Consider the following 21,718-nt stretch of genomic DNA (forward strand, 5'->3'; position numbering starts at 1 on the left):
GGCATCGGCAATGGCAATGGCAATGGGAATGGCATCGGCATGTGGCAGTGGCAGTGGCAGGGATGACTCGCTCATGGAGGCAGTGCCACCACACGCACATGGTTATTTCATTAAAATTGCCTTTTGTTGTTTGTAAATGTTGCTTATTATTAACGCTGCTTTATCATGTGCGTCCGCATCTGTATGTGTGCTCGTATGTGTGCTGGTGCCCCAACTGTAACGGTATCTCTGTATCCGAATCTCGCGCAAGTCTGTATCTCTGCGCTGCATTTTTATGGGGCCAAAAGACACAACATTTGCATTACTGGACCGAACAGTCAGCCAACAGTCAGCGACCTGCAGCTTAATAAAGACTAATTGACTTTCTGCCCATATCATGGGGAATACTCGTATTCCAAAACTGGGCGTGGCCCGCCTGATTGGCAATTATGACAAGGGTCGCGACGCCCTCACAAAGCGCGATAAACGAATTAACATTTAAATTAATTTATGTCCAAAGTGTTGACCCGCCCCACCACACCAACGCCAACACCCCTCAAAAGTTGACATTGTATTTGTCCTGAGCGCCGACATACTCCCGCAGATCGCTGAAGACCCACACCCGACATTCCCCGACACAATGTGACGGCCCTTCAAGTTGCATTCAAAATTTATGCTAATGAAGCTCGTGTGCACTTTGGGTGTGTCCCGGGACGACGGCGACGCTGGTGTTGGCCGGACAGGACAGACGCCGCTGCATCTAATTAGGTAAAGTAAATTACAAGACAAAAGTTGCAGGCTACCAGTGGCAGCGACAGGCGGAGCTGTGCGTCTGAGCTAACACTGCAATTGATTGTCCCAGATTGAGGGCAGTAGATTGAATAAGCCAACTCAGTCAAGCAGTTTCCCAAGCCAGTGCTCTGTTTAAAGATATGTTTAGGCCGTTTTGCCAGAGGTTTATGGACTACGTAGAAGAATCCGTTTAAAGCAGCTGCAGACAAGATCGGAGAGAGATAAACAACTATTAAAGAGCATTAACAACATTTCTAAAAGTATTGTTGACTGTACAAAACGAACCCGCTGCCATGTCTAAATGAATGAGTTCCAAGGAAACAAAACCCCGGGGCAAAAATGCTAATAATAATGCTTGTAACGATGATTGCTAGACGGAAAGTTCCAACAGGGGATTATTAGCTGCTCTTAATGGTGATTGGGTGGCAGCAACAAGGCGCATTTGCCACATGCCTGGTGGTTTGCCAAACAGGAGCTGGAGAAGCTAACGAGGCAGCTGGGAATCGGTAAATAGTTGGCCATCAATTCGCTGGCAACACTTGGTCGCTTAAAGCCGGCAACTCGATTCATGAGCATCGGCAAAATACTTGTGCCACTGTTAATTGGGTTTGCAGCATCGTGCTTAATATGGCGCGGCATCAATTTATTTACGTGCCATTAAAAATGCACATAACAAGCAAATTGCATTTTTGCCATACATTCGCGGGCTGCTGCTGCTGCAACTGCTGCAATGGTCTGGGAATGGCTCTTAAGTAAATTACAATAAATTTGGCGCAAACTTGTATATGAAATGCACAGCGTTCGTGTTACAAAAGCCACTCGCTGTCGGCAATAATATAATTAAAAATTAAATGGCAAATTAATTGGTGAAAAATATCAAAAAGACTTTCTACGCAGCCCGGCATTTGCGGCATTTAAAATGTCATTAATTTTGCATCAACACCTGCAGCATACGCGCTTAAATAAACATTCTCGAAAAGCCAGAGCACTTTACATTAACATGGCATGGCCTGACCAAAAAAACTATTGATGAATGAATAATGAAAGGGTTCTGGGAACAAAGCCGATGCAACCGCAGATCCAACTGCAATTGCAACTGCAGCTGTAGCCGGAGCTGGAATTGGAGCTCGATACTCCGGCAGCTGGTGTTCGACTTGTAAGTGACACGACCCGAACCGAGTCCTGTCTGGCCATAAATCAGAGGTCAACTGCCTCACTTTGTTTTTATAATCACAAGCGTCCGATCACCTGCTCATACTCGTAGGTATGTTTTATATTTGAGGTTTAAATATACATAATAATTGTCTGAATATATCGCAGTATATCATTGAGATGAACACACACAATTTAATTCTGATTTTGAAGCCATTGAGCTATTATTTATTTATAAATAAGTCACACATTTTCGTCTTTTTCACATTTTTTGACATGCATCTCGCATGTGATGCTCGTGTGAGACAATAAACAGACAATTCCGGGTAAGTCCAAAAATATTTTATGCTATTATTTATCGATATGAAGCAGTGGATTTCTGAGAGGTTAAGTATAAAAAAAAAATACAGCTACTAAGTAATTCAATTTAAATAATTAAACAAATTGAAATAACACATTTACAACTGCTCCGCCAGAACTGATTGAATAATACAAAAAATGTTTGGCAATGTGTAAATTTATTTTCATCAAGAGCAAAATTATTTGAAAATCAATCTTTATTGTATTAATTTTGATTATATTTAAAATTTGAATAATCTAAACATGTTAAAGTATTACAAATCGCCCATACCCGGTAGATATATTGAAACAATTTGTTACCAGAAGGGCGCATCAAATATGACTTGAAAATGATGTAAAACAGTATGAGTTGTAAACTGAAACACAGAAATCTGTTTCTAAGAATTCCATTTAAAGTGGCCGTTGAATTTCTGCATTCTAAAGGCGTGTTCTGGGTCTGTGATTTACTTGTAATTAGTTAACATAATTAGGTGGCGACTGACAATTTTAGTGGCCTGCTGTTAAATGTAAAGTAATTATATTCGTGTGTCCTGCCCGTTCTTTCCCCATGCCCCTCTGAGTGGTTTTCATACTCAGATTTAATTCGTAGTTGCTTCTGCAGCCGTGTGTTTTGCGGCGAAAAGTTTCAGGCATGTTAATAACACTCATAATTAAAAATTAAATGTTATAATTTCGTGTGTGCTGCCGTGTGGCTTTTTCCGTTTGGCTGCAAATTATTTCCCAGTTCTGCGGCAACAGACAATTATTCACGCAGCGCTTACAGAATCTGATTTTCTCCGTATTTTCACCAGCCCTGGGGCTGACTCTGACCCTGGCCCAGGCATCGTTTCTTTTTCAGGGGGTTGGGAATTTTCAATGGGAACTTTTACTAGTGCAATTATGAAATATGAAAGCCATGTTTTCCGAGCCAAACACAGCCAAACTTCCAATGAGCCATGTATTTTTGATGGTACAAAAAAAGAGTCTCCCCGTTCTCTCTCTTTTTTCTCTCTGAAGGACGACTACGGCAAGTGCTGGAGAGGCAATAAAAGCTGAAAAGTACAATGCAAGTCTACCCTGTTAAGCATGATACTTAAGAGCACAAATACTCAAAATGCTTGCAATTGTTTTCTCTATGCAGCAGCAAAAGTCAAGGCCTCGTACAACCACTCCATATGCATACACACTAAAGAAAAATAATTAGTTTTTCATGATGTGGTTCAGCTTGAACCGCACTAAGAGAAACACCTCAAATATGCGAAGGTCAAGAAAGCAATTAAGCTGTCCAACTTTGTCGTTGTCGTTGTCGCATTCAATGTGATTCCGATACAAATTCGATTTTGAGACCAAAGTGAAGTCAATCCGATGACGGCCTTAAATTTCATTGCAGGGCACACTCTCGGCTGTGGCTGGCCGATCACTTTGAATAATTATTGGCGCCGCCACTTTCACAGCAGCGGAAAGTCAATCAGTGGGAATGCAGCGAGCAATATAATACAATTGTGGGCCAAGGCGCTTATTCAATTAATTACTTGAAAAAAGCGTAGTGCGTACAAGTAATGCAGAAAAAGCCGAGTAATTATTTTACACTTCGCTACCGCTGTCGCTCAACCGCCTGGATCCACCATTCCTCGTGCTGTCCAGTTGCATTTTGATGAAGTTTTTCAGCGACATGGCTGCACGGTGGCAACTACACTTGCTGTGGCAGTTGCAGTTGGTCACTCCAGCTGTCGCCTGTGCATAATAAAGTTTGCTTAAACTTTGTTAATGCCATGCGACACACACACACACACACACTCGTACGCAGTCGCAGCTTCCAAGGCGAACTTTACAATTATCGACAGACAACTGATTAAATGAAATCAAAGCCAAACCAAAGGAACAAGGAATACATCGCCTCCACATCGAAACGGACAATATAAATTCGCATAAATTCCCTCTGCGCTTTAAATGTCAAGTGGCATTCATCCATCGATTTTTATGCTTGGGTCTCGACCAACGTCGACGCTTGGGTCATTTATCAATATGTAGATTTCCTGCTATCACCGTCGCCCCACTCACAGGGTCGGTCCGGCCCATGTATATTCTTGTATAAATTGCGTAATTTTTTTACACGCACACACAATCGGAGATAAATTGACTGATACGAGCATGCATGTTGTGCGGCACCAGAGGCTGTCTATCTTCCCGCTCTGTTTGATGTATGCGTCTGCCTGGGAAAGTGTCTGTCTCCTGCTCCGACCACCACTCCCCATTTTCACCATTTCGGTATACTTTCACTTTCACTTTTGTGCTCTCGGCCATTTCTTTAAATAATTCGACGCCTCAAGCTACTTCCGGTGGCTGCACTAAAACCCTAGACAAAAGCGTAATGGCATCAATTTCCGGCAGCCCAAATTCAAATTCGACTGCCACAAGGTGTCATGGAAACCGTTCCCCATTCCAATCTTTTCCATTGGCACTTTGAGAACTGAACTGAATTTGAAGTTGTCTCTGGCTGTGGAGAGAGGAAACTTTGAGAAGCCGAAAAAACTTTGTAGAAATAATCTGTACATAAGCATGTGGTACAATGCCAACTAAAGAACCAGCATTGACTATGTATCTCTTTCTTAGCAGTTAAAAGTTACAACAACAAAATCATCTCCCGATAAGGATAGAACTTCTACCATAGGTACGTGATGCCGATGTATCCATGGCCATAAAAAATAAGATGAGATGAGAGCTAGTGAGCAGTATTAGAATTGATGATAAAGATGTGATAGAGCTGAGCTTAGTGAGCAAATACTACAGATTAATTAAAGGTTTAGACAGATCCTGTCGCAAATATTTTCTGTATATTCCGATTGGATCGGAAAAGGGTACTGGCGGGCATTCTCGAATAAATCTTTAAGGCAACAACAACAACAAAAAATGGTAAGCAGTGGAAATCAGTTTTCCCTCTCTGCATCTTTCTCGCTGGTGGCAGGCTGCCTGCCATTTGTAGCCACTCGAAAACGTCAATGACAATGATGATGAACTGCAAAATAGAGCGCTGACAGCTGCAACGAGACACGAACTGGATAGATGGATGCCTGCATATATAGAATACGTGGGGCGCAGCCACAGTCTCAGCCCAGCACATGCAGCGTCCCAGCTGCCTGCTAGCGACTCCCTTTTTCAGTGGCATAATTTTAAATATGGAGCAGAGCTACGGATATACTTTGCTCTGGTTGAACGCTCCACTGGCCCGTCGACGACTGGCTTGGTCGGCTGGACTGGTTGACAGCTTGATTTGTTGGCAGTTGGCATACAATTGACATTTGATGGATGGTGTTCTACATTGTCGGGACATTGCAGCAGCATTCAGCGCACGCCTAGCAGCTGCAGGACAACAGTCCCTAAGAGATCCCTCCGAGTACTTTCGTCTAATTATTGTGGGACAAACTCTCAGTTCCAGTCAATTTGTTGGCAACTGAACCAGTTGGACCATACTAACTCATCGGTTAAATATATTAAAAGAGTCATTAATAACCCATTAACGATTAATTGCACCAGATATCGCACAAACAAAAAAGTATTTAATACATATAAAATTATATATAAGAGAAGTCTCTTTTTAGTGGACCACATTTGATCCGGATCATTCAGCTGTCACGATGTGTTCCAAGTTCTCTGCATTTATCTCGCTTATTCTGCTCGCATTCGGAGTTACCCAAGTAGGTTCCTATTATAGAATCCGCTAACCACACTAACGAAATATTTGCATAGACATACACAAAATTCGAGTTTACCAACGTCAACTGCACTTCTTTGGACAAATCATACGTGACGTTCGAATACTGCTATCTGAAGTCTGTTAATCGGACATACAAATATGGATCGCTAAAAGTAAATCTTCATCAAGGAGCTATTACCGTACTTCATGTAGGTCCAAAATAAAACAAAACAAAAAACCGAAATCTAATTTAACATTCATTTGTACACATACCTTCCCCCATCGTAGCTAAATCTAGCAATATACCAACGTTTAAGCGGATATAAGCCGTTTCTTTACAACGTCACAGTCGACTACTGTAAGTTCATTGCCAACTCAAAGTCCTCTCCAGTGGCTAGATTTATTGTTAACCTCTTCGGTCCGTACTCCAACTTGAACCATACGTGCCCCTATGACGTAAGTGCAAATATAATGTTTCAATCGATCGGATAATATCTATTGTTCGATCTGCCCCCAGCATCCTATTATAATCGACAAGGCTCCCATTTCTCACTTGGACTATCAGTTGACAAAAGTTTTACCATTTCCCAAAGGAAAATATGGCTTCCACAGTATTTGGTCAGTGAATAGGATACCGCGAGCCCATGTAAACGTATATGGTACGCTATCATAGTTGTATATTTATTCGAAAATGTACAAAAATAAAAACAATCCCTATGAGATCCCTCTTGTAGTCCAATTATTGCGGGACAAACTCTCAGTTCCAGCCCATTTGCTACCAACTTAACCAGTTGGACCACACTAATTTGTGTTGTATAATTCATCAGTTAAATATATTAAAAGAGTCATTAATAACCCATTAGCGATTAATTGCTCCAGATATCGCACAAACTGAAAACTACTTAATATATTTAAAACTATATAAGAGAAGTCTCTTTTTAGCGCATCACATTTTTGATCGGTATTATTCAGCTGCACTTCTAACTGAAGTCTAAGAATAGAACATACAACTATGGATCGTTCAAATTTAATTTTCTTCAAGGGCCATATAATAACCCAGAAGAGTCGTATATGCCTCGACTAAAAGTTACCTTCATTATCTGATTCTTTATAAAGCTACTTCCTTCTATGCCAAGCGTAAAATGTTGAGCAAAACTTTTGTGTGTTCGAAAGTTTCTTTGCTTGAATAAGGAATGAGACAAAAGTCTGCGCAACTGACGAGTGCCAACGGTCCCAAGAAAAATTCTACTTTAAAGTCGGGAGGTGGCATGGCAATGTGAGACTCCTCTGGAAATGTACAGTATAAATAAAACAAACGGCAGTTTTTCCACTATTTCCTCGTTGATGCCGGCCATATTTTACGTGCCCACGACTGCACCTGACTCTGACTCGCTGAGAGGAGCAACAACTTTTGGGCGTTATGAAAAAAAACTCTTGAAGATTTCTAAGCAAAGTGAAACTTTTATATCTGTGCATATATTATTTGAACAGCTCACACACACAGTCAGACCCCAAACAGGCTCCGTTCGCATTTGTTAAGATTAATTAACAAATCCGGAAAAAGAAGACAAGCCTGCCAGTCATGGCAATTCGAATCCACACTCGTTCCCCGAGCCCCAGTCAGAGGCAGCCTAATGGCTAGAAAAGTGAGCGCATTTGCATAACAGTCGGCAAGAAATTCGAAACAAGTAACGAGCCAGTGAATCATGAAACAAAAAATTAACAAACAGCAAACACGAATCCAAGAATGGGAGCTGTAGAAGTACGTAGAAGTAGAAGTGCTTGAGTACGAAGAAAGGAGTCTAAGGGGCAATCTAAGCGAAATAGATTATTGTACACTCTTTCTCTCTGGCATGACTCTGACTTTATCTGACTTTAAGTTTTGTAAATATTAAACAAATACAATGTAGATTTAATATATAAATATCAAATTGAATCGCTATAGAAATATTGACATTATTGACAGACAGGTCATATTCATATAGAAAATTCTTGAGACACATCCAAATGCCTGTAAAATTTGCAGTATCCTTAGAAAACGGCAATTACTTTTCTTTGCTGCTGGGATTAGAGGTGGATGGTGTCAGGCTCAGCCCGAGATAAGCCTCTTGCATTGGTAATTATTTATGCAAAAATTGTTGCAAAACAAACTTAATTTAGTTAAATGTTTAACTTAGGCATGCGCACGTTGATTAACAGTCCGGAACGAGCTCATGTCCCATCGAGTGTTTAGAGTTCCCCTCCGCCTCCGGGATATGCAAATAACAATGGGCCGGAGCGGAATGTCTGCTCCCCCGCCACACAATCCATTTACTTTGTTTTCTCTGGGTGTTTGAGTTTGTTGCTCCGACTTACTTGCGTGTAAACATGCATGATTAAGCTGCCAGAATTCCTGTACGGCAGGCAGCAACATTTTACACTTCTTGGGCAGCTCTTGACGTGTTCTGAATAATAGGCTGCCAACTCTTTGCACCGCCAATCCATGCCGCAGGTATGCGATTTTTGGGGGAGTTTTGCCAAAGGCGCATTATGTCCCCGTTTGGCTCGAAAGTGAATTATCATTTTTCCACAGGCCTATTTTATTTCTACTCACAAAGTGCAAGTATTTTGCAATAGTTGTCACGTCACAGCTTATCGAGTTGTACCATGGCAGCTTGGCGAGCTCAGCGAATTTAAAGTCGGAATTCGCGCCAGTCAGGTGCAAGAAGATATCGATCAGGAATATGCAGAGCAAGTGTCGGGGAATGCGGCCGTGCCGATGATGACGATAATGCTGCTGCCAAGTCAAAGTCGGGCACAATGGATGCCAGCGCTGCATCTGAGGCAGATCCAGACGGAGTCGTAGAAAAAGACGACGTAGAATAAACAGACGGGTAGGAAAAGAAGAGGTCCTGCAATATGCTTGCACTCAGCGCATTGCATTGCAAAGTGAACTTCACTTACATGAAGTAAATAAATAAAAAGGCAGCCCGAACAGAGCTGCACACAGTTTATGGATGCACTTGCCAGGAAGGACAAGGACTGCGACGAGGATAGCAACAGCAACAGGAACTGGATCTGGAACAGGAACACGAACACGAACAGCAACGGGATTGGGAATGGGAGGAGAAAGCGTAGACGAATGTAAAATAAAACGTGACAATAATGCTGCCAATGGCTGTGTTGATTAGGCTGGTTTATTTATGGCTCGAACCGTTGCAGCCGGGCAAAGAAGTCTGCCACACAGCAGCTCGAACTGAGGGTATCTTGTGGCAGGCGAATGAGGCTGCTATCTTTGGGAAATTCATTGAGCTGCCGCAAGCTGGAGTTGATCTGCAGCTTTTGTGGTACAACTTGCTCTTCGGGCCTAATGAACCAAGCCAGACTCCATGTGTGTGTGTGTGTGGACCAAAGTAAATATTATTTGATGCTGTGTTGAAAGCCATTTCCAGGTGGTTTGGGCCTCATCCCCCACCTCCCACCTCCCGTCTCCATGTGTTTATGCATAAAATATTTACAAAGTTTCCCGTTCGTGTATGCGTGTCTGTGTGGCTTTCCCCGAGTCCAATTTGCCCAAATGTAGAAGTCATATTGAGGCAAGCTTGTGCTGCATTTTTCTTTTTTCACTCTTATTATTCCAAGTTTATTTAGGCGAAGCGGTAGGACAGGCTTGGTTGGCCGGGGTGGGGGGGTACCACATCAAAGCATAGCACGTGGCACGCATGAGTGGCAATGGCAAAAAGTACAGCACGAGCAACAAAAGCAAGCCCAAGCACCGCAGCAACAGCAAAAACAGCAAACAACGGGCCGAAGCAGTCCCAATTGCATTGCCCCCGAGTTGACCACAAAACATGCGCCAGGCTACCCAAGCCAGGCCAAAAAAAGGAGAACAGCAACAATAGGTTAGAGTATGCGATTAACAATATACCCTCTAAATATCCTTTGCATCCTATTTTTGGATCATAAAGAAGCAGACAAATTAATTTAATAATTTAAAAATAGATTTGCATTTATACTATTTTTTGTAAGCGTTTAAGAAAACATAACATACCCTCGTGAAATAATTAAGGGGTAAAGGGAAAAGTAAAGGAAAACCCAAAAACGAAGCAACAACAAGCAAGGCAGTAAATCAACTGCTGACCAGTATACGGGTGGGTATACCGTATACGGCTCGGCTCGTACGGCTGCAGTTACGTATGTGAATTTGTAATCTAAACTTTTATACTCGTTGACTCGTTGGCTCGCTTTTTTCATCAAACGGAACGGGGAGCGAACAGGAAACGGAAATTGCTGCTGTTGGCCCGTTGACAAAAACACGACACTTGCACCTCAAGTTGCCAGGAAGTTTCAACTTGATTTCCAGCAACTGCAGCAGCAGCAGCAGCAGTAACAACGAAGGCAATGGCATTATAGGGTTTGCAATTGCTTACAGTTTTGTTGTCGCCCATTGAATGTGTCCATGATTGCGATTGCAGGTGCCTCTCTGTGTCCGTGTAGGCGATCTGATGTGTCCCTTTCCTGGCTGCTGCTTCTGCTGCTGCTGTTGTTGTTTGTCCATTGGGCCATTGATTAAGCGTGGCCGAGTCGGTGAGTGGCTGGCTCGTCCTGCCAACCTCCCATCCTCTTTTGGTCACGTTGGCTTGCCGCTTCACTCAATCAAAGCAAACTGAAAAGTTTGCGTTACGGGTTTACCCTCAGTTTGCATTCTTTATGAGCGGCCCCTGCGTTTCGCTTTTTGTTGCACACTCGTACTTGCTGCTGCTGCTGCTGCGACTGCGAGACCACTTTTCCATTTCCCCCTGAATGCTTAATGCAAATTGATTTACCCGCTTCTGTTTCCCGCTTTCCCCTTCCCCTTTCTCAATGCCATTTGCAACTTTTGCTTAAGCAAATTTGCAACAGCTTTAAGTTGCAATTAAGCCCGCCCAAAAGATAGCTGAGCTGGGGGCCTGGCCTGGCCTGTGCTGGGCTGGGCAACTTGTTAACTGATTTTATGGCAGCGCGGCGGTACCGCAGGCAGATGTGCCACGCCCTCAATGCCGTTGCCAGTTGGCTGCACACTTCGCTGGCACACGAAAATTTTTAACTTAAATTACTTTTCGTAATAACTTTATTTTGTAATTTACGTAAGTAGAAGTAACATTTATGCAGCTGCATAAACCGCCAGCCAAAGTAGCTGACAAACTATGACGGCGCACGTAAAAAACTTCGCTCCACTCCGCTCCGCACGGCTCCGAGCTCCAAGCTACAAGCTCCAACCTCCAGCCAGAAACCTTTGCAAATTTGCTAAAAAATTTCCCAGCAAGAGGCAAAGAGGGATAGAGAGAGCCGCACAGTTGGCCTTGGTCCACAGAGTTGATGCCACTCAGCTAGATAATTTGCATATGGAAAATGGGAATGGAGGTGCCCGCTCATCTCATCTCATCACATCGCCCTGCATTGCTCTTTGATGATTTTTGCCGCGATCTGTGGAAATCTATAAGCGACTGCGACTTCAACCCATCAACCATGTTCGGGGGCCATGGGCCATATACCTCCCCCAAGTGTAATTGCAACTTAGATAAGTTTCCTGCCGCTGTCACTGCTTCTGCCACTGCCTCTGCCACTGCCAATGGCATTTTAAATTTTTAATAAAGCACTTGCCCGAAAGAAAATGAGAAAATGAGAAAATGCTCGACGGAGCCTTGGTGTTATTGTCTTTTGCTTTTGTAATGAGGAAAACTTTTCCTGCATGCAATTTTCTTTTTGCTAAGCTTTCACTATTCTGCTCCGTGTGATGTTTCTGCTGGTCTACTTGTCCTTGCGAAATGCCATTTGCATTTGCCAAAAGCACAGCCAAGCCGTGCTGCGCCATATCGTGGCAGAAGAAAGCAACACACTTTACCTCAATAGTCAAACAAAAGTGCGGCATACTTTGTGGCGCTTAGCATGCCAAACATGTGCCCCCCATTCCCATTCGGCACTCCGTCTGACATACAAATCATTTCGCCGAGTGGGGGACTCGGCGAGTGGGGAGGATTGAGGGCGTGGGGCGTTGGGCGTGGGGCGTTGGGCGTGGGGCGCAGTAATGTAAGTGAGGCAGCCTGGGAATGAAATGTAAGAAAAGACACATTTTTTATATTATATGCTGCAGAAGTACGAGCAGAGAGTAAAGAACTTTGCACTTACTCGTACCATCGTAGCATCAGAGCCATAAGAAAAGCTCGACATATGTATTTGCATTTTAATTATTTTGACCATCAGCCAAGGCATCCTTTTTGCAGGGGCAGTCGAGCAAGCGGCAATCGCTTTGACAATTAATCAATAAATCAAAGACAGTTGCACACATTGCCATGCATGGGTTTTGTCAATCACAGCCTGTGCTTAGATCCGATGTGGGATACCAGGGGAGACAACAAAACCGACAACGATAGTGACACCGACACCGACTCCGACACCTAAGTGCAGGCAACAATTATGCGAACCATCACCCGAGAGCAGCTGAAGGGGCACTCAGCTGAGGAGCTCAAAGGAGCTTCAGCAGGCAAAACCAAACAAAAGGCTGCAACAAATGGCAAAGGAATCACCAGAACCAGAACCAGAAGCAGAACCAGAAGCAGAATCTTCGGATACAAGCAAAGTGAAAAGTGTAAAATGCAAAATCTCATTGATGATTGAATGTAGCAGCATCAGAGGATGCAGCATCAGGAGCACTACCAGCAGGAGAGCAGAGCCACAGAGGAGTAGGATCCTCGGCAGCGTCAACGGCACTTTTTTGTGCAGCTTTGTCTCAGTCTCAATAACGAAATGCAAATACGGCAAAAAGCGAAAGCAAACACACAAATACGCATGAGAAAGAGCGACCGATTCGACTCCAGTCGAACACAGTCGAGTCGAGGCAATGCCGAGCCAGGACAAATGCACCAAAGGCAAATCGAACGGCACAGAGGCGAACAGAAAGCTGCCAAGTGCCCGTCGAGGAAAACCCGCAAAAAAGTACGCAACAAATTTCCACAACAAAACAGACTAGCTTCAGATACCCTTGGCTAAATTCAAAGCAATTTGCGCCCTCAAATAAGTTGCCTCCGAATTATGATTCCCTGCGAGTAGTTAGGATTTCCTCATCATTTATCCAGTGACTAGTTAAAGTCATGTGTTTGATCATATAGAGTAATTTTCCAATGCCAATTATTATGTGAAAATAATTGCATTGACCTGCAAATCGAACAAATCAAAAACCAATCTGTTTAATTTTAAGCTGTCCAAAAAGCTAAAAGGATTACAAAAATATTCAGCACGTTAAAGGACTCCACACGTAGGGTAAAGAAAAAAAGACTGTGGTAAGAGGTAGAGGTAAGAGGAACAGAGCCGACGAGTGGGACGAATGTGAACTGGGGCTTCCAGCACGGCAAAGAAAATGGCGTTAGCTGCAGCGCATAGAATTGCAAATTCAATTTCAATTCAATTGAGCATGTGTTTGCAACGGCACATGCATATGCTATGCTTCTGGGTATCCATGTGGTGTGTATCCGTGTGTCAGTCCGTATCGTATCTGCGGGTGTGCGCTGCCTGCTGATGTATTGTGTGAGCCTGGGCATTGTTGCGCTCTTGCTGCTCCGCTTGTTGCATTGTCACTTATGGGCTGAAAGCGATACAGAATCATCTACAGCGGCTCTGTCAATAATGAAACTCGATTTAAATCGAACTTTACGCATTTCCATGCACGCCTCGAATGTGCAAAGTACGAAGTCATTTCAATGGACGATGCATCGTGAGCGGAGCGGGACTGATTTTTTTTTTTTATATAAAATTACACACTGTGTAAATAATTCGCTTGGTTGTCTGTCATTAGGCAATGATTTTGTTGCCTGCCTGTCCCTGGCGGCGCCAACAATTAATGCCAATCGAAGCTCATTAAAATTCAAATTCCCCACCAGTCGCCATCAGAGCCATCAGCGCCGTCAGCGCCAGGCCATTATAGACATTTTTGCGCCAAATGTTAATTAGATTTGAATTTAGAATATTTCGCCAGCCGAAAAACAAATAAAACGCGACTGCGACTGCAACTGCTACTGCAACTGCGACGACAGAGAGCATACATAAAATGCGAACGCAAATCGACAAATATTATTTTTATGCGCTTCTAATGATAATCATTTTGCAGCGCCATCAGCATAGGCCATGGCGGTGCGAATGGGAATGGAAATGGAAATGAATGGCGGCTGAGTGTGGGCTAGGTGGCGTATGCGTAATATGCTATAATCAAATTAAAATTAACAAAAACGCTCATGATTGCAAATTAGTTGCCGAGAATGGGCATCAAATTGAAATGGTTATCGATTGCAGCTCATATACATATGTACATGTATGTGGGTATACATCTATTTATAGATTGATTTGAGGGCCGAAAATTGATTAGCTGCTGGCTGGAAAATGGAGGCCAGAGGAAATGCACGCAGACTGCAGAGTGCCGACTGCTGTTGACTGCTGATTGCTGACTGCTTAGGCAGCAACCAAACGGATCAAAAGTTAAATTCCTGTTTGACTTTTCATTCGAAAAATTGGATTTTGCATTTGCCCCACCGACGAAAAAAAACTTTCGGCCCCCTTTGCGCCGTGCCGTCGGCGGGGGATAAGCCGCTCAGGCTCAGAGAATGCAGTCCCAGGCGGCAATCCAAGGCAATGCCGAAAAATAGGGAAAACTTTTTTAGTTTTACAACTAATTTATCAAATTTCAGAGATTTGTTTCGTACTTTCTGTTTGAGTTGCTGCTGGCTGGTGGCTGCTAACTGGTAACTGGCTGCTACCAGCGCAGTGTGGGGCTTCGGTCCGGATTACAGATGCCTCGGCCCCTGCCCCCGCGGCTAAATGCCGAAACAATTGCCATAATAATTTCAATTATTTAAGTAACATCAGCCCGGCCACAGCCGGAGCAGCCTAAGCCATGCAAATGCATAAACAAATCCAGTTGTCAATTTGCTAATTGCTGTGGTCTTGCCTTTTAATTGCGACCGCAATTCCACAAAAATAAAAGTAGAAATCCCCCCCGAAAAATGCCCAATAAAAATCCAGAGCCATTGCGAAAACGACTAGTGGTGGATTGTGGGGCGGTGGTGGCTGGTGTGTTGTGGGGCGGTGGCTGGTGTCTGGTGGCTGGTGGATTGTGTATTATGGTGGCTGCTGGTGCCCTCTGGCGCTACTGACGCAATTGAAGCGTGTTATTAGCTCTAATTGTTATAAAGCCCTTTTAATTGGGTGTCTGATAAAGTTGCGCCAAAAAGAAAGCCCAAGTGTTAGGCAAAGAAAAATCCTTCTGACTCGTTTCAGTCCCACCTTCCACCTTCTGACAGAAGGCCTCCAGAGAACCGAACCGAACCAAGCTGGCATTCACCTTAATGAAAAAGGTCTTCGGTGAACCCATTAGTGAAGGAGACGGAGCAGGCTTTACAATTTCTTTTTCGAATGGCTGATAAAACTTTTTCGCCAAGTATTTTTCACACGCGCCACACTGTGTGTGCGTAATCTGAGGCAACCTGAAACCGGAAACCCGGCAGGGGCAGGGCAGTGGGGTATTTGTTTTTCCAAGAACATCTTTTTTTTATTTTAAGCATCTTGTTAACATGGTTTCAGCATGTGGCTTAATTAATTTTCAATGTATTTGCGGGCAGGATAAACACCCACCCACAGCTCCCCGAACAGCGCCAAAAGCAGAACCAAAACCGACTCAGCATCGCCAAACCAGGCAGGGCAACGGCAACGGCAACGTGCCCAAGCATAAAACCCAGCGAATTCGCGGCTAATCCACTTTCAATTAAGCGACCAGGGAACACATTCTGGGCGGGCTTAAACCTATACATACAGACTGGACGCTGAATGCACAAGTAAACTTGTAGGAATTTGCATTGATTTACGGGAAATCGAGATAAAAGTACAGCTCACAATTATTCTCCACGGATCACCAAACCAACAGTTTTATGTTTAATTTATCTTTAAGTGTTTAAGTTATTCACAAAATAAGAACAAGTGATAAGTAAGAGACTGCAATTATTAACATTTACCTGATAAGGGCAATTAGTAGCTTCAATTTGCTCTTTACGTTTTGAAAAATAATTTAAGCAAATGTAATTTGATATTCTCGGTGCTTGCAAAACGATTCAGCGTCGCCCTCGAGATATGCGCATTAATTAGAATAAATCCATTCTGAAATCAATTAAATCCGAAACACGATTCCGCAATTAGACTTGCAATTATCTCACTTGCGAAATATATGCCAATTAATTGGATCTACTAATTGTACATACATACGTATGTATGTACATATGTATGTACACTCGTGTATGGTTTGCTGCTGGGCACCGCGTTGGCTACTGCTGCTGCTGCTGCTGCTGCTGCATCTGCCACATGCAACACACGCAATAAGCAGCAATAGAACGAAACAAGGACTGCGTCTGCATTTGAGTTCTGTTCAAAGTTCAAACTAAAAAACTGAAAACCCAAATCCGAAATCCGCAGTCCGAAATCGGAGCGGAACAATGAAATGCGAGCGCGGAGATATTCTGCCCCAGAGTCAAAATGCACAAAGGGCGTCGCCTGCTGTCGCGGGGGGATTCGACAGTTGAAAGCAAATCATGGCAGATGCCCAAGAGCGGGGGGCGGTATGGGGATAGGGGGAAAGCAATGCAAAACAACTTAAAATGTCATATAAAATTTGTAGCGTTGCTGATTGCGCGTGTTAAAGAGTCAAAGCAGGGAGATGGGTCGGGACAAGCGGCGGGCCAGAGTTCTTTGCGCTTTTTTCACCGTAGAGCTCTGCCACACTACCAGACCCACACACACACACATGGATATAAAATGCACCTTCAGACATAACGGGACAGCGCGTAAATCCAGTCACGCCCCACACCCAAGGGAGCTTGAAGCTTTGGGCCACTCTATGCGCGGGGGCGGGGGCGGGCGTTCCGAACTAAAACAAAAAAAAAATAACAAAAAGCAATGAAAGAGCTCCACGAAGCCCAGAGAGCGAAACGTGCAAAATAAAAACGAATGCGAGAAATCACAAATTCCAACAAAATCTTTAAATCCCACGGATTTATGCATTTTTACGTTGCATTTGCCGCTGCCTGTCTAAAACCCCCAACCCCTCCCCACAGCCCAACTGTCTCTGCTGTTTCAGCCGTTCCGTTGCATGTGGGCTGCTGTCTCTGATCTCCGCCGCCATAGTCCCCGCCCCCTACTCACTTATGCTATGTGTTTTTGTGATTGTGCGAATGCGGGTTAGGGTGCACACGATGCTGTGGCAGTGGCTACAGCGGGGTACAGGGAATAACACAGGGACAACATGCAGCGGGCGATGGGCGTTTATGTGATTTCTATAGTTTGCCAACAGCGCCTCAAGGTGTCACTGCACTGCACTGTGGTGCACTGGTCGTTGGTTTCCTTTAGGATGGTGCCAAAAATATATCGTACTCGGTGGAAAGTATCTGCTGGGGTTCTGTCATAGAAAATTACTTGATACAAAAATCTTATGAATATATTCAAAGTGCAGACGTGTAAATTTATATTTATACTATTACTTTCTATACTAAATTTGAGTTCCAATAGGGGGAACTATTCAAATATCAATATAATCCAAATATTTTTTCAGGATTATCACTGCTGTAATAAAAGGTTTAATGGAGTTTTTGCTATGCACCAGCCTAATGGATAGCATCTCCCGAAACAGCCTTCGATGACAGTGCTGCCTCTCGCTGTCTCTCTCTCTCTCTCACCCTCTGCTTCCCACCCTTGCACCATCGATGCTGCTGCTGCTGCAGTCTGTCTGTAGCTGCGCTATCAGAACGACGACAGCAGCATTTCTCCCACTTGTGCATCCCTCCCAGGAGCCAGCAGTTAACGCCACCGAAAAAAAATCCACACAATCGATTGGCGCTGCTTTCCACTGCGCCCACAATCACCAGTGGCAGCAGCAGTGGCAGTGGATGGTGGCAGCAGCAGCAGCAACAGCCATCAGTGAGGTATTCCTTGTTTTTGTTCCTGTTCTTGTTGCTGTTGTTTTTGTGGCGCACTGCAAACTATCTGTCGCTTTTGTTTTACGATTCCTTTTGGACTTGATGATCGTCAGCGTCTCAGTTGCAGTCGCTGTTGCTGCATGCCCATTGGCATAATGAAGATATATGAAAAAGAAGGTAAGGCGGGGTCCTAACTCTCCAGCCGATCCCACAGCCTTCGCTGAGTCTTGTGCTTTTGCTTGACTAAGCTGAGGCCGTAACTGCCTTACCTTACCCTTCTCATTGATATACCTTGGGCATAATCGTGTTACTGCTTGCTGCATTGGATGTTTGTTTGTCTTTCTCCTTCCAACTGCTTCTGCCACTGCCACTGCTCCTACCATCACTGCCTGCTGCCTGCTGCAATCTCTGTGTAATATTTTATTTTCAATTCGCATTTAGTGCAGCCCTGGCAGCATCTAAGGGAGCAGGAATAAATTGTATCTGACAATTGGCAATTGGCCTATCGGACCATTTGATAGTGTTCCAGAGCTAGACGCAGGCAACCCCCACCCAGCCCCCCATCACTATCTCTATCTCTGTACCTAGTCCGATCCCTTTTTAACCCATTCCAATCGCAATCCGAAAGCTTGCCAATAAATCCAGCAGGAGGCGTGGGCGTTTGCCCGACCGCCAGTTTATGCTGAATCACGAATTACATTAGACAAGGCTGGGGCTTTAGCTGTGCCACTGTTCTCTCACCACTGTCTGCCCCCGATGACCCCCAACCAATGTCCCGGCATACAGTGCCTGCCAATTGGATTATCACATTTGCCGGGGCTTTGTGGGAACCACTACCGAACCAGTCCTGCCCATTGGCCATTGGCACTGCAATCGCTGACAGTTTTCATTAAAATTTCGCACGATGCCGGCCAAGTGCGTGTGGCATGCTCGGAACGGCTCCATCAATGCCACAGCCACACAGCGCGCGCTACCATCTCCTCTCCCAGCTCTTGGCCGGGAAATCGAAAGTCGGCAGTGCAGTGATAAATGTCAAATCAGCTGCCGAGTGTCCTCCTCCTCCTCCACCTCCTCGCTGGAGCTGTAGTCGTCGCTGGCCGATGGCGTGAAATGCTTTTTAAGCACTCACATGGCTCCGGACGCATTTACAAGCGATGTACACTACAGTACTGGCGGGCAGTGTGCTGGGGGCAAGGGAACACACACTTCTGAGTGGGACCCAATGTCCATATCCTTGTTGAGGGCACATTACGAGCAAACAAAAATTTGCGCTGTCAACTAAATGTCAGAAAAATGGTTCGGCATCGGCACTCGCTGTGAACGCTGGATGGAATAGCAGCTCCTACCAGCTCCTTGCCGGTGTGCCACTGTCCCCGGCACGCACGCACTTGATCAATCATGCGACGCCATCGATGTGGCCCAGCTGGAGCGAAGGATGTGAGTGTGAACGGGGACGATGCTGACAAGTGCGCTGCTTGGTATTTGCATTGATGACAACTACACGTCCGCAGACGATTATGGAGCACCTTGGATCCAGTCCCCAGTCCCAGTATCCGTTCCCATGTCTGCAGATTGTCCCCAAAAATTCTGCCCTCACCTTGCACTCGTCGCATATTAATAAACCGCTCTGCCAGACATCGATAATAAATCGAGTGCCATTCATCTTGGCCCCAACAGCAATCGACAGACATTAACCACCAGGCCAGCCGCTTGCTGGCGTTCAGAAATAATAGCGAAAAATTAAATGTCTGAGGCAAATATTGGAAAGCGGCAGGCCAAATCCAAACAAATGTCTGAGCTTTTAACTGGGATTATCGGCACGTTATTTATGCATCATCATTTCTCTTGAGCTGAATGGGCGGTGCGCGCGGGGCAGCTGTCGCTGTCTGACCGCAGCAGCTGCTGCTCTCCAAATCGTTAATTTAAACAAATGCCGGGACACCAAATCCTTGCTTCTAAATCGAGATTTGTGAGTAGCGCGGAGGCGGAGGCGCGGCCCATAATTGGGACTCTCAGATGTTATCAAACTAAATGCGCAAAAGAAAATATGGGCTGCACATGCAAAGCAGTCATATGCTAACTGACTGCAAGATACTCTCTATAATACTCTCGATGCAGCCAATTGAAACTGTTTCTGCCCCATCATCATCAGAATGCGCGACAGGTTTATTTCGCTATTCCCTGCATAACTCGGTATGGGTATGGGCCTGGACATGTCCGGCAACTTTCCTTTACTTTCGCTACGTGATTTAATGAACTGTTGATTTGAGTTGAATGCGCGATCCGGCTACGGCTACGGCTACGGCTCCGTCTGCTGCATATATTTACAGGCGGCAAATACGAGTACGAGCCCATGGCAGGCCAAAGCAGGGCAGGGCAGGGGCAGCGACTCCAGCTCATATTTGACTTTTGTGCTGTGCGTTTCAAACAGTTTTCCAATGTTCCTGTGACAGGAACGGGCAAAAGCGGAATCACAAAATTATTTAACATGTAAATCAAGGCAGATTCAAAAGCGAAAAATCTAACAGAGCTCAGTGCGAAACTTTTTTAATTTCAAAGCAAATAGCGAAACGGCAGTGCTGATGGAATGGGATGGAATGGGATGGTATGGGGAGCCTGGGTCAGTTGTTTGATGGCAGTAGTCGGTGTGGGGTGTGGATGGTGGGGTGTGGGGTGTGGGCGTGATGCTGTTGCAGATTATGAGGCGGCAAAAGCAAAATCGCGATGATTATAGTCACGTACTTGCGCCACCTCCTCTCTATCCAGAGAACTTTCCAGCGCAGAGTTGTAATTACATACACATGTGGTGTGTGTGTGTGTGTGTGCATGACATGCATGTGTTCAGCGTGTGTGTGTGTGTGTGTGTCTGTAGGTTGGCAAATATTGACGCTCAACTTTTATTTACGCACACAAATGTTCAAGTTTCCAACAAAAGATAAATATGAAGTATTCTAAATCGTTGCCATGCCAGGCTCGTCCTGCGCCAGTCTCGTCCTGCGCCCGCACTCCCTGCGCGCACTCTGTGCCATTTACTCATTTAACTGACAGTTAAAATTACAAACGCTTATCATGTACCAGAATCATATCATACGGAATAATTTATTATGCCCAACGCTTAATGTAATTCCCGAGTAGCGAAATTTTCGCTTCACATGCCAAGCGACGAAAGTGCGGATGAGTCTGATGGAAGATTCGTGGGGGTTTCGTGGTTCGGGTTTCATGGGTATAAAGGGGGGATGAGTCGGGCCATGGGCCATGGGGCATGGGGCATGGAGCATGGAGGTTGCTGATTGTGGGCTGGGACAGGGGAACTGGCAATGGAGGGGAGAGTCTGGTGTGCTGGTTAACTGACTGGTTTTGTCTTTGAGATAGATGGGATAAAGTGCGTAACATACAAATGAATATGTGCGCACTCACACTCACACTACCATACATACACCTTATGGACACACACACTCGCATATACATACATATACATATGTACATAGTTTTATTTGCTCAGCTTGCCTTCATTCATTTGAAATGCTCGCGTAATAGACATCCTGGAATAAGTATAAGGGCGTGAGTGTGAGTGTCGAATGATTCTGTGTGTGTGTGTGTGTGCTGGTTTATGCTCTGCACACCCCGAGGTTAATTAAGATTTTGCCATGCATTTGTTTGAGCAAATGGTGTTTGTGCTCGAAGCATTGCTCGCATCCGGACGGACCCATCCGAGTCAGCGAAATGAAAAAGTTGTATTAGTTGTAATCCCTAATTAAATTAAAATTGTTCGTTGTAATTAAATGCGGGCCAAATG

At 44.6% G+C, this 21,718-nt stretch overlaps 1 protein-coding gene across 1 annotated transcript; it reads left to right on the top strand.

The window, feature by feature from the left end:
* Positions 1–5,897: 5,897 nt before the first annotated feature.
* On the top strand, positions 5,898–6,629 carry LOC111066992. Its single transcript, XM_022355982.2, has 4 exons — positions 5,898–5,957; positions 6,010–6,165; positions 6,245–6,412; positions 6,474–6,629. Exons 1-4 carry the CDS (start codon positions 5,898–5,900, stop codon positions 6,627–6,629), a joined length of 540 nt encoding a protein of 179 aa, XP_022211674.2.
* The last annotated feature ends 15,089 nt before the right edge of the window (positions 6,630–21,718 follow it).

The sequence above is a fragment of the Drosophila obscura genome, unplaced genomic scaffold, assembly GCF_018151105.1.
Source record: "Drosophila obscura isolate BZ-5 IFL unplaced genomic scaffold, ASM1815110v1 contig_150, whole genome shotgun sequence".
In the NCBI taxonomy this organism is placed as follows: Eukaryota; Metazoa; Arthropoda; class Insecta; order Diptera; family Drosophilidae; genus Drosophila; species Drosophila obscura.